Below are 13,047 nucleotides of genomic sequence, written 5' to 3' on the forward strand. Positions count from 1 at the left end.
TGCAGTGCTTTCCTGAGGACAGGCGTGCCCCCCATCAGCATATTGGTGGCAGCAGTGTGCATTTGTGCCTTTATCTGTACAGACAGAGTCTGAAACAACACTTCCAAACCACTCCAGCTGCCATTCCTGCCACAAAGGCAGGCTGGCTTCCCTTCCTGTCCCTGCATCCATGTGCCCTGTCCTGTCCTGCTGTGGTTTTGTCCAGATGTCTGTCATCCTGGATCCATAAGTGGTGCAAGTGAATGCAGCCCGTCTCAAATACAGGGAATTTTCAGATGGACCTTTCCGTGTCTGGTTCCTGCCCAGCAGCTGTGGTGGCACCTGGGAGGGGACATAGGTGGGCACAGGAGTGGGGAGGCAGGAGGACAACCCTAATCCTGGGCACTTGGGAGTTCAGGGTACAGGTGCCTTCCCTGGCACATGAAACCGCTCTGAGCTGCCCCTTTTCCAGCCTGTGATTGTGTTGTGAGTCTGAGGTGAGGGGCAGGAAACCAATGGGGTTTATTTGGATTTTGTTTCCCGGTTTTTTTTCCCCAGTGACTTTTCAGCCAGGTCAGCTGCTGTTTTCAGTCCCATCACTTCAGTGTGGTGAGGGACTGTGAGTGCTGAGGAGAGACAGGGAAGGGTAGCTCATGGCTGAGAGGGAGCGAGAGCAGACAGGGCTTCCCAGCTAGGCTGACCCAGGAGCTGGATCCCACCAAAACAGCTGTCCTACCCCAGTTCCTTTTCCCCAGCTGCCCAGCTAGGACAGTATTGGGATTTCCACTGGGGAGGAAGGTAGTTATGGGACCAGCATCCCAGTGATGGGATGTTCCTTGGGATGGGATGGGATGGGATGGGATGGGATGGGATGGGATGGGATGGGATGGGATGGGATGGGATGGGATGGGATGGGATGGGATGTTCCTTGGGGTGGGATGTGGCAGCTACTATCCTTCCCACCCCCCTTCAGGGGTGTGTGGTGGTGGTAAGCTCTTTTCTCCAGTCCTCCTGGAAAGCTGTGCAGTGAGCTGTGAGCATTGTGGAACCACTAGGAGAGTGGGGTCTGGACTGGGAGAGATGAGAACTGACTCCCCCCCTATAGACATTCAACCTTTAAACTCAGCTGAATTTTCTTTAAAACTGGTTGAATTGTAAATCTTTCCTCCTTCCTTGCTGTCGGCTCTGGCTGAGGTTCAGTGTTGCTCTGCTGAGATGTGATAATTCTTGTGCCATGGAACTTCCCACTGCAGTGAAACTAAAAAGTTTTCACATTTTGGCACCAAAGAGCTTGGACAAAGTTCAGATTCCTTCTTAATGCTGGAGTTTTTAATGATTTTTTTTTTTTTACTTTTCTCTCATCCCATTTTCATTAACATTCAGGCAGTGTCTGTTCTTTCTTTGAATGAGTCCACATGTACCTGCTTAAGAGAAGAGTATCTGGGCTCTGCTTCCTGCTGGGAGCATTCCCATGTTCCCACAGCAGTTTTGCCCCTCTGCTCTTCTCCAGATCTCACAGGAGGTAGAGCACACCAGCTCTTTCCCTGGGTACCCCTTCAAGCCATTGGAAGAAGAGACAGAGACACACACAAGCAGAGCAGATGGGTGATTCTGGAGCCTCCTGAGCTTCACCCTGTTGTGATGGGCTCCTGGATCCTGGGATGTGCATCAGCTGTTTCCCTCTCAACTTGTTAGATACAGGGATGTTGGTGGCTTTGCACTTCCCTTGCCAGAGCGCGTGGAAGATCTGCAGTCTGCTCCTGGAATGGCCATGCACACATGGAGCCATGGATAGAGGAGCTTTCCCTCCCTTGTGCTCCCTGGAGCTTGTCTGGGTGTGATAGTCAGGAACATTTTAGATCTGGTCTAAAATCCTGATTGGATGTCTTTGAGGGAGGAGGCAAACCTGACACAGACCTCTTTGCCCCCCCAGCTAATGGGAACCTCGCATTTCTACAAGGTGACACGTTTTGCACACAGGAGGGTCAGTGTTTGGTTCGTGGTGTCAGCTACTACAGACTTTTACTCTGTTCTGTCTTCTCCTCAGCACTGTAAGATGGACCTTGCTCAACTGACCAGAAGCTGTTTTAGTTTCAGGACTTCCTTAAATATCCATGTTAGAATTCCCCTTTCACCAGAGAAATAGGCTCCAGCTTTCCTTTCCCATGCCAGTGATATCTGAACTTCTCATCTCCGTAGCTGGGAGTCCTCTCTCGTTTTATCTTTACAGGTCCAAACCTTTCCAACCTCCCACAGGCTCTGGAAAGTGCAGGATTCGATTGGCTCTGATAGGCCATGATGGGTTGGACCCTGATTGCTGAGGTGGTGTCTCAGGAGGGCTGGAGTGCAGCTGGCCAGCTGAGATGGCTTCACACTCTGTGGTCAGTCGGGACAGGTTTGACTCCAGACTCCTTGGGATCCATCCTTGCCCCTTGCCAGGCACACTCTAGTCCAGGAGAACCGAGAAGTTTGATGAAGTGGTTGTGCAGGTGCTGCTGGTGCGAAAGCTCCAGCAGTGCTGAGCCCCTGGGAGGCTTAGGGTACACGTGGGATTCATGCAGAGAAAAGAGCTGTGTGACTTACCAGTAACCGGTGTTCTCACCATGTGTAGTCCACATACACACCTGTCTTCCATCTGCTTCTCCTCTCTCCTCAGAGTCCTTCCAGGTCTGAGCCCTGTGATTGAGAGGTAGAATTGTTAGAATGTACATTTGGGCTACACTTCTCAAAGACATCGGTTACTGGTAAGTAACCTTTCTTTTAGTTCTAGATTGTTCTTGAAAGAGCTGAAAGAACCCTCCCCTTTCTGTGTGTGCACTGCTTCTGTCCTGGGCTCAGAATTCACCCACACAAGTTAGAAAAGCTCCTCAAATTAAACAATCCATTTGTTTTATGATAAGACAGCAATGAAAACTGTTTCAGGTAGGTCAGGCTCTCCTTACTTTCTCCTGTGCCATTAATTCTGGGTTTAAATGTGTGCACACATGGAAAGCTGCTCTAATCTCCAGAGGCATTTAACTGGAGTTTTAACTGCGTGTGCAAACATTCATTTTTATGTTTCACTTTTAGAGAAAACTGATTTCTAGTCTAACACATCCTTATTAAAACAATTCCAATGCCTTACGGACACGCTGCGGTCCAAAAAAAGCCCCAGTGTTAATGGGAATGAGCTTGTGGCAAAAAGACATCCAAATTCCATAAGAGAGACAATTCCAAAGCTTTGCTGCATGAGACAATGGTACAAATGCTTGTGAGTGGCTCATCTCCCAGAAATACAGATTTTTTGTGTGAAGGAGACTGTAGGAATGTTGCTGGTACAGGGACAGAGGGTTTTCCCAGTAGTGCAGCACCTGGAAATGGCTTACCTGGTTTTACTGAGCTTGGAGCCAATATGTCTGTGAGAGCCTTTGTCTCCCCAGAGTGGGGTTGTCTGACTCTCAGAAAAGGGCTTCTCCTCTTTTCTTTTTGCCAAATCACATTTAGGTTTAGTCTTTGTTGAAGTTCCTTTGGTCGATACATCCCTTCCCACTGTCCTCCAGCTCCTTAACTCTGGACAAAAGCTGAGAGAACATCATCCATGGCTGGGACAGGCCATGTGTTGGTACAGAGCAGGTTTAGGTGGGATATTGGGAAGGAATCCTTCCCTGTGAGCATGGTAAGGCCCTGGCACAGGTTGCCCAGAGGAGCTGCGGCTGCCCCATCCCTGGAAGTGTCCAAGGCCAGGTTGGACAGGGCTTGGAGCAACCTGGGATATGGAGTGTGTCCTCTGCCCATGGCAGGGGGTGGAACTAGCTCATTTTTAAGGTCCCTCCCAACTAAAACCAGTCTGGGACTACATGATGACTGAGGAGTAAAAATTCATGTTCAGGATGAGTTAGTGGGAAAAACATGAATGAATTCTCTGCAAACATTGTGTCATCATTTCCCATTCCCATATGCAGATCACTTTTAGGAAATATGTTTAAATGTCTAATTAAAATGCTAATTTTTTGCTGCTTCGTTTAATTTTGTCATTTAGGTCACTATGAATAGTTATATTATTTTAATCCTTTGTCTGACGTTTCAACAAAAATTATTTTCCTTGATCTCAGAGTGATTCAGTTACAAAATTCCAATGTCCAATAAAAGGAGTTCTGGGAGCTACACTGAGATCTTTCCTATAAGTCTTCCTGGGACAAAGATTTTTCTATTTTCTCTGTTCTAAGTGTGATTTTGGCTACATTTTGCCAAGGCAAAATATCAGTAACTCCTCAGTACCTTAGGGTGTGGTGCCAGCATTTTAGATTCCAAATATCTCTCTTAGCATGGAATGCCCTTAATAAAATATTGTATTTTAGTAAAAAACAAGAAAAAAAGCTATGAAATTACAGCCATTTCAGTATGATCAAGACAAACATCTTGCCGACAAATCTTTAAACAAACTATTGTGGAAATGAAGGATTCATGTTGTTCCAATTTTATCATTTACAGACTGAAGAATTTACCCTTCACTTTTACTAAACTCAAAGAACTTGCAGCTTTGTGGCTTTCTGACAACCAGGTAATGCCTTTCAGTATTTATATTTTCCTTATTTAAGGAGTCATTGGAAGGGCTGTAAATGAAACCTGTCATTTTAATCCATGGTTGTATCAAATTTCTCCAGCCCAGCTTATACTTTCATATCAAGGTCTAGATCCTGCTGGCTGTCCTTTAGTACCTTGAGAAAAAGCACCTTTGCAGGATTTATTTCACCTGGATTAGCTTCTCTGTCCTTACAAAAGTAGTAAATAAAGGGGAAAAATAGCAAGAGAATAGATATTAAAAATAAATTCAGTATATAAGGCTTTGCTACCAACCTTGTTAGTGGTTTGTCCCATCATTTGCTCCATCTATCACCTCTATTTTTGTCTTCCTTTCCCTTTTTCTGTCTATTCTTCTCTTCCTGCATATTTTAAATTTCATTGTACTCAGGGCAGTCTAAACATGTCAAAGATGCACAAGAACTCTGAGTCTTGGTTTTGGAGAAAACTCATTTATGTTCCTCTTAAATCTGAGTGTGCCTTTCTTTGTCTGAGGCCTTTGGTTTTAACTAGATATTCTTTGGGGTCTATTTTAAACAAATTATGTAACATGAACTCTGAGAAATGCAACAGTCAACCAGCAGCTGAGCACTAAAATAAGTCTTAAATGTCCATTGCTTTATAACTGAGCCAAAATGGGGAAAGCTGAAGGGAGGGGTAATAGAAACTGATGATAAATTTTATGTATTAATGGGATTCTTGTTTTTTTCTCTCTAATTTCCATTTAAAAAATTAGCGTTCCATGGCTGCGCAGCCCAGGCACAGAACAGCCACTTCTTTTAAATATGAGAAGGTTTTCCAGCATTGGCTTTCTTTGGTGTAGGATGGATTAGTTTCCATTCGTTGACTATGACAGTCACTCTGGTGTTACATTAGAATAACTCAATAATAAATCTCATCAATTAAAGTGAAGCACAACATCTGAACATCAGAGTGGCTCCATGTAAGTTCTCCAGTATCTGCAGCAGGTTTACTCTCAGAACAGGCAACTACGCTGAATTTACTCCTCCATCATTAATTAACTCCTCATTAGCCTAGCTTAAACTAGATCACAGCCTAGTGGGGGTGTTGTTACATAAAATGTTAAAAAAAATATATACAAATCATCTGAGGAGATTTAAATAATATTTTAAATTTAAAATTAACATACTCTGATTAATAGCTATTTAACATTCCATTTTAATCTTCTTGGAAATTCTTGATTTTCTTTTCATATTTTTCCCAACTGGGACTTTTTCTCTGACTCCTGTAACTGGAGACATTGAGTTCTGCTGTGGATTAACCATGCAGTGACAGGTCGTGCTCTGACTTTTTTCTTCTTCAGCTCAGAGCACTCACATTATTTCTGATGTTTGCCCATCCTAGTGGAATTGCAGGAATTGCAGAAGGGAGGAATGGAGGGGAGGGTATTCCACCAGCTTAGCACTTGTTTTAGTCCACAGGGAGTTTCTTTTCACACAGAATTGTAGATATTCTTGTATTCCCTGTTTATCAGAAATCGAATCCCATCTCAGCTCACACTCTGAGGTAACTGCTCTGGTTTTCCTCCTCCAGTCCAAGGCTCTCATCCCACTGCAGACGGAGGCACATCCTGAAACCAAGCACGACGTGCTGACCAACTACATGTTCCCCCAGCAGCCCCCGCAGTGATGAAGGTAAACACCAGCGAGGCAGGAATGGGTTGTTTAGAAGCTGGAGGAAATCCAGAGAGGAGGAGGAGATCCAGAGAGCGGAGGAGATCCAAGAGAGAGGGTTCCGACGTGGCTCTGTGTGTGTCTCCTCACGCCAAGCCCATGGGACACACAGAAATCCATATTTGGGCACACACAGAGGAATCTGTCATTCTCAGGCCATCCACATATATTTTTCTAGAGCACTTTCATTTCCAAGTGGCTTGGTAAAAAGCCGTTTGGTCTGCATCTGAGTGTACACGGGAAGGAATTGTGGGCTTTGTTGGCCAGAGACGGCCCCCTCTGGCAGCTGGGGGTGTCCACCCACAGGTGAGGGGAGTTCAGGGGTCCCAGACTGGCTACATTCCGGTGTGGCTCCTTATAAGCAACATTAAATTAAGTTTTTCATACTTCCCCTGTGTTCCAGGTGTGCCCCAAAACCCTGTTGCTTCCCATCACTTCTCACCACAGTTTTTATAACAACTCTGTCGTGGTTTCTCGGTTCCCACTGTCATTACCCCCCTCAAGTTTTCAAACAATAACCCAAGACTGTGTGATCAACGAAGAAAAGCCTTTTTAGACCCTTTCCATCCTTGGGGTGCACCAACTGCTGGTTCCTGTCTCTTTACCCTTTCTCTGCAGATTTCCAGTCGGACAGTGACAGTTTTAACCCCACTCTGTGGGAGGAGCAGAGGCAGCAGCGCATGACTGTGGCATTTGAGTTTGAAGACAAAAAGGAAGAGGAGGAAAACCCAGGGAAAGTTAAAGTATGTTCTGTTTGGTTTATTCTGGTGTTAACATATTATGGACAGGGTCCAGTATACAGGTCTTGAATTTAATTATTTTTGTGTTCTAAATATCCAGAAATCTATTCCTATTCAGGTTCTTGCTGTGACAGGTGATTGTCACAAAAGCAGAATTAACACAGAGTGTTGGGAGACTTTGAATGATTGTCCTAGTTCTTTAGAAGGTGAGGAGGCAGCAGAGCATGAGGAAGAGTTTGACACTACAATATATCCAAGGCCAGGTTGGACAGGGCTTGGAGCAACCTGGGCTATAGGAGGGTGTCCCTGCCCATGGCAGTGGGTGGGATGAGATGGGATTTGTATAGATGCCCACACAGGAGCTAAAAGCTCGTGCTGGAAAACCTTCTAGAACTTCAAGTGAGTCCCTCCAGCCATGGGTTGCAATAGTTCATGGGGAGGTTTCAACATGTACATTTTTAGCAGTTCCACCAGATCTTTAAGGGAGAAGTTTGCAGGTTAATTTAAATTCTCAACAGGCAGTAACCACCAACACTGCAGCATTTATAGCAGCATAGATTATACACAGATTTCACTTTTTATCTTTCAGAGTTAAGACTGAACTCTCAGCCAAACATATGTTAAGATAGATTTGGTAATTGGAATTGTTCAATAACTTTTTCCATTGAGAATTTTGAACTTTGAGAATTCTCTCTTTGGGGTCATGCTGCTTTTGATGTATCATTGAACCCACAGGAATAGTACTGACAGGGAATACAGATTTTCTCTCTGATGAAAGCTCTGGATCAGTGAGGAAAATATCTGCATTCCAGTGCTCTCACCCTCCACAGCAGCCAGGAGTTCTGTTGTTTAATATTAAAACTCACAGTCATGGCAAACTCTGCTGAAATCCGTGTCTAGGTTTTGTCTCTCTCATCCAACTCTTCCAGTTAATTTTCCCTGACTAGTTTTTACTGAGGATTTGCTGGGACTTGGCTTTTGGCCATGTCTGTCTCAGACCTTCCCCTTGAACCATGGTCTGAGTTCTAGGAGAAACCAACTGCCTAATTAGGCCAGCTCTAAATACGATTTCTTTCAAATATAAATCACCCAGGGCTTTATTGCTACTTTCCATCCTCAATTATCTTTTCTGTTGGAATCTTTATTAACATATGACATCCCAGTCATACATTTGGACATTTTCTGTTCAAGTCATGTTAGAACCTACTCCCTGTAATGTTTATTCCCTTGTGGTTCAGAACTCTATGCCAGTATTTCATATAGTTTTATTTTCCAAGCCAATCATTCTTCTGCCTCTGAAATATTCCTATTGACAGATCATTTTCATTTGAATCCAAAATTACATTTTTCCCACCGTAACAGTGAGCTGTTAAAACATGCTCCTTTTCTTACCTCACTTCCACAATGAGGTAAAAGCTGCTTTGTGGTAAATGATTCCAAATACTTTACCACATTGTAAATGTGTTTCACAGTTTTCCTGACACACAGAGATCCCTCTGGAAAACTTAGAAATTTAAAATGTGGGGTTTTCTAGAAAATCTATGGGTATATCAGTCAGTTAAAGCACCATTCAGGCCTTGTGGGGATCCTGTCTGTGGTGGTTTGAGTCTGTTCTCCTGTGTGAGAGAAGAGTAAGATGCACTCGAGTGCCAGTAGGAACATTATCCATCTCCAAGAGCAAATGGCTCCCAGGGGATCAGATACTGCTCTCAGCTGCCATCCATAATTCAGATTAATTGAGTACATAGAAAGTAGCTAAATTAATTCTGCATTTACACCATCATTGTTTGGGGAAGTGGGATGGAATATGTCAGCACTCTCAAGCAAAGTGCATGATTAACATACAAGAGTCTCCCAGGGTAAAAGATTGTAGGGAGCCATTCCTATCCATTATTTTATGTCACTGGAATTCTGTTATAGGTTGACATAGAGTAACTGAGCACATTTCAATCCCAAACTCCATGCAAATATCTCTGTGTAACACCTCAAATTATCCCAAACGTAAGAGATGTGCCCTGAGCCCCAGTACTGTAACAATGGGTTAGTTTGCATGCTGTTTGCATTTTGTATTTGTGCTTTAATTCTTTTTGTGAATGTTCAGGTTGAAATAAATCTAAAACGTTACCCCACTCCCTACCCGGAGGATTTAAAGAATATGGTCAAATCAGTCCAAAACCTGGTGGGCAAACCCAGCCATGGAGTGCGGCCTGAGAACTCTGCACCCGCTGCCAACAGTGACCAAGGGGTGAAAGACAAGTATGAGCACAAATGGCCCATGACACCCAAGGAGATTTCAGTGGAGGTAATGTAAAGGCTCCTTGTTCCTCTCCAGAGTCCCAGGTTAGAACACAAACCTTCTCCAAATGATAATTGGAGAAAACCTTCTCCAAATGATAATTCCGCATCTGCTGTGACCTCACACCTGAAAGTTTCTACTCTCACCTGTAAAGTTCATTCAGTTGTATATTGAGTTGCTGGTTTTCCCAATACTGCTGAATTTTTGGGTTGAAATCTACCTAGATCTGAATTTTGCTGTTGATTTAGACAATTTTAATGATATGAGACTTGCACAGGAGCAGGAGGAAGGACCAAGCTTGTTTCCACCTCAGCCTTCAGTACGTGCATTCCCGCCTCCGATGCCTTAATGACCAACCAGTTGGTTGTGTCTGACCCTACTGTGCCATGAGGTCCTGCTCCCTCAGTTTCTATTATTAGGAGAAACCCAATTAACCTTGTCCAAAGTTCATGAAGGCAGCAGAAGAACTTCTCTCACTTCAGGGAGCTTTGGATCAGGTATCCCTGAATACTGACTTCCAGTGAGTTGCAGAATCCAGCTCTTAAAGTGTTTGCCTGCAGTGGATCAGCAGAAACAGGGGCAAAGTTCTATTCCAAGACAAATATAGTCATTAAGGAAGCAAAATTCCTAAATCCTGCTGTTCCAAATAGCAGGAGCTTGATCTCATCTGCCCGTGTACACGCTGACTGTGTGCAGGCACCATTCAGAAATAAGGGAATTCTCTTCCCCTGATGGTTTATAACCTTGGATAGGTCTACAGGAACATCAGCATTCCTGAAAATCTTTATAAAGCCTGAATGTTGAAAAGAACTGAGGAAAAAGATTCTCACATTCTTTTTTACTCCTTTGTTGTCTAAACATTATGAGAAACTCATTGTCCTTGAAATATCCTTGTCTCTGGCTTCTTGTGTGTGCAGGAATTGTTCTTCCTAAATTTTCCATGTCTTTAACACAAATGGGCTATTCTTACATACTCAGCTGTAGCTGCTCTGTCAGTGCTGTGTGTTTTATTTGCAGGTAAACATTTTCATTTCTTACCAAAATAACCAACAAAAGTTTTCCCTTTGAGATGCTTCAGAAGACTTCTTTCAAACCTAGGCACAGTTTCAATTAGCATTAAAATATTTCAGTTAAATATTTCGTTTAAACTAAGGTATTTAAGTTAAATCATTCATGTTTTCATCTAAATCTGAAATCATAAATTCCACCATTATTCTTTTTTGTTTATTAAGTTCTTACTGTGTAAATCTGGGCTTTAAACAACTTGGGCCAGGAGTCTTTACATGTTTTGCTTTTGTTGCTGAATACATAGAATATATTTTTTATTATCTAGGTTTTGAACTTGAATATTCCTGACAACTTTCAGTGGGTTTGAATTATCCCTAAGCATTATCCATCAGGAATTTGATCCATAGGGCCTGACAGAGGCTTTAGGTGTTTGGTCCCATGGCTGTGGTTGGTGATGCAGCCTCCAGAAGTCAGTCCTGGTTTGTTAACATTTGTTCAATTAAATGTGAAGTTTTTTTAATGAAAATCCCAGTGAGCTGAGTCCCACAGGGTCCTGTGAGCAGGCAGAGCCCAGGGATCCCACGTTAGGGAGGTGTAAGGAAGGAGTAAGTGGCAGTGACAGCATAAAATATGAGTTACTCTGGTTTTGTGTGGAGGTACAGGAGCTGTCAGTGGCAGAAGTCTCACAAAAAGCATTCTGCAAAACCAGCTGAATTGCTGCAGACAGACCCCATGGTAATTCCTGAAGTGCAATTAAATAATGGGAGTGCAATTTCCTCCTTAATTGTCTCCCACAAGCAGCTGCTGCGAGTGCACCACTGTTCCCATGGATCACTGGAGAGGGTTTTTCATCTTCTGTTATTACAATAGTGAGGAGGGGGGACTTTTTCACATTTTAATTTCCCTGGTACATAGTCAAGACTAGTAACACAACTGTTTCATCAGGTAAGGAAAAGAAAAGGAGTGTTCTTGTCCCTCCTCCCAACACTTGACACCAGGAAGGCGTTTTGGCTCCAAGCGGGGAGTTGTAAATACATTTTTCTCTCTTTGGCTTCCTGCAGGAAGATAAAGACATGGGGGAAACTGTAGGAAAAGTGTGAATAATTTTGCGAACAATATTGGCCTGATTTCAGTTGTAACACATTAAATAAAACATAATTAAGCTCCGTTTGCTTTTCAGATAATTAGGAGACACGATCTCGAGCCTCAAGTTAAAAGACAGTTTGAAATTGCAGGTGTGTTCTCATAGAGCTAAAGACTGAAGGCAGTTTCTAATACCAAGGTAATTTAATTTCAGGTGCAATGCTCACTTCTCATCCTCAGAGACCAGATAAGGTGGTTTCTGTTCTGATCTCTTTTGGGTTTTCTTGCAATTAATTTACACATGTCTCTTCACAAACTGTTTCTAAATAATTAAAGGGAGCATCTGAAATGAGTAAGAAGCTGCATTTCAAATCCCCTGCACCGTCCTCCGCCTTCACTTACAATAAGCAAACAATGTCTTGATTAGTCAGCAATTATAACAAACCTCTTCATTTTTCTAGGTCATTTTGAAACATGTCAGTTTTGGGCAAGTAGGAGGCTGGGATAATTTTGTGTCACCTTTCCATGAGAAACAGTGAGGAATCCCACAAATGAGCAATTTGGGCCTTTACAGTTCATATCAAGAATATTCTAAGAATATCCAACTTCTCAGGTGTCCCAGAGAAGCTGTGGCTGCCCCATCCCTGGAAGTGTTCAAGGCCAGGTTGGACAGGGCTTGGAGCAACCTGGGTTAGTGGAAGATGTCCCTGCCCATGGCGGGGGGGTAACTGGATGGGCTTTAAGGTCCCTTTCAACCCAAACCATTCTGGGATTCTATGGAAGATCTCTCCAGATTATAATTTAATGTTCATGTGCTCTCAGCCTGAATTCTTGATATTTCTCTTTCTCAGTTGTTTTAATGGTCTTTCCCATGTGTTTTTTTGGGAAACAGCTTACTACAGTTTTCTGTCTTCTCTCTGTATCCTTCTCCAGTTAGTCCTGAGGAAAACACAGTTTGATTTATCTCTTCCCTTTCTTTTTGCAATTGCTCCTATTCACAATACTTTTTTCCTATTAGTGACCTTTTGTTCTTGAGCTTGTAGAACAAGGTCCTCTTAAAGAGTGTGGAATTAAATGGAATATGATTTGAAGTTTTTACAACATCTTTCACATTCATGGCATATTCACAAATGCCAGACTGGTTCTTTCGAAAGTGCATTGATTTTTGTTGGAATAACTGCATTAGGGACTAAAAAGAAAATAGTGTAAGATAGAGAACTTCTTAAAATCATGCATCTGAAATAAAACCCTGTGTTCATCATGGTGTCAAAAATGGAACTGGTGGTTCTTACAGCAAGGGGGGTTATAACTTACAACTTTTGGAAGTTTCATGGCATGATGTTGGGATTCCAGGTTCAAGATAAAGAAAATAAAGAATTCCCAAAGAATCCCCTGTCTGAGACAGAGAACACTCAAGAATCACCTCTGGAAGCCTCAGACAGGGAGGAGAAAGCCGAGGGCACCAAGAGTTCAGAGGTACAACCAGACCCGTGACAGGCACCATGGGTGTCACAAGGGGAGAATTTCACACTCTGCGGTGCTGAGCACTCTTATTTCTCAAAAAAACCCACTGGTTTTGCACAAGTTTGTCACACTGCACTGGTAACTGGTTGTGCTCCACTGGAGAAAGGCTGTTGCACTGCTGTTGAGTTGTGTGGATATCACTGTCACCTACAGAGCACCACAG

At 43.2% G+C, this 13,047-nt stretch overlaps 1 protein-coding gene across 1 annotated transcript in view; it reads left to right on the forward strand.

Moving 5' to 3' along the window:
- Positions 1–13,047, forward strand: part of LRRC7 (leucine rich repeat containing 7) — a 115,861-nt gene that overhangs the window by 81,400 nt on the left and 21,414 nt on the right. The window contains 5 exon segments of the mRNA XM_032696379.1: positions 4,450–4,519; positions 6,094–6,177; positions 6,179–6,194; positions 6,852–6,976; positions 9,075–9,275. Coding sequence (XP_032552270.1) covers positions 4,450–4,519; positions 6,094–6,177; positions 6,179–6,194; positions 6,852–6,976; positions 9,075–9,275 — 496 coding nt within the window.

The sequence above is a fragment of the Chiroxiphia lanceolata genome, chromosome 9 (genome assembly GCF_009829145.1).
Source record: "Chiroxiphia lanceolata isolate bChiLan1 chromosome 9, bChiLan1.pri, whole genome shotgun sequence".
In the NCBI taxonomy this organism is placed as follows: Eukaryota; Metazoa; Chordata; class Aves; order Passeriformes; family Pipridae; genus Chiroxiphia; species Chiroxiphia lanceolata.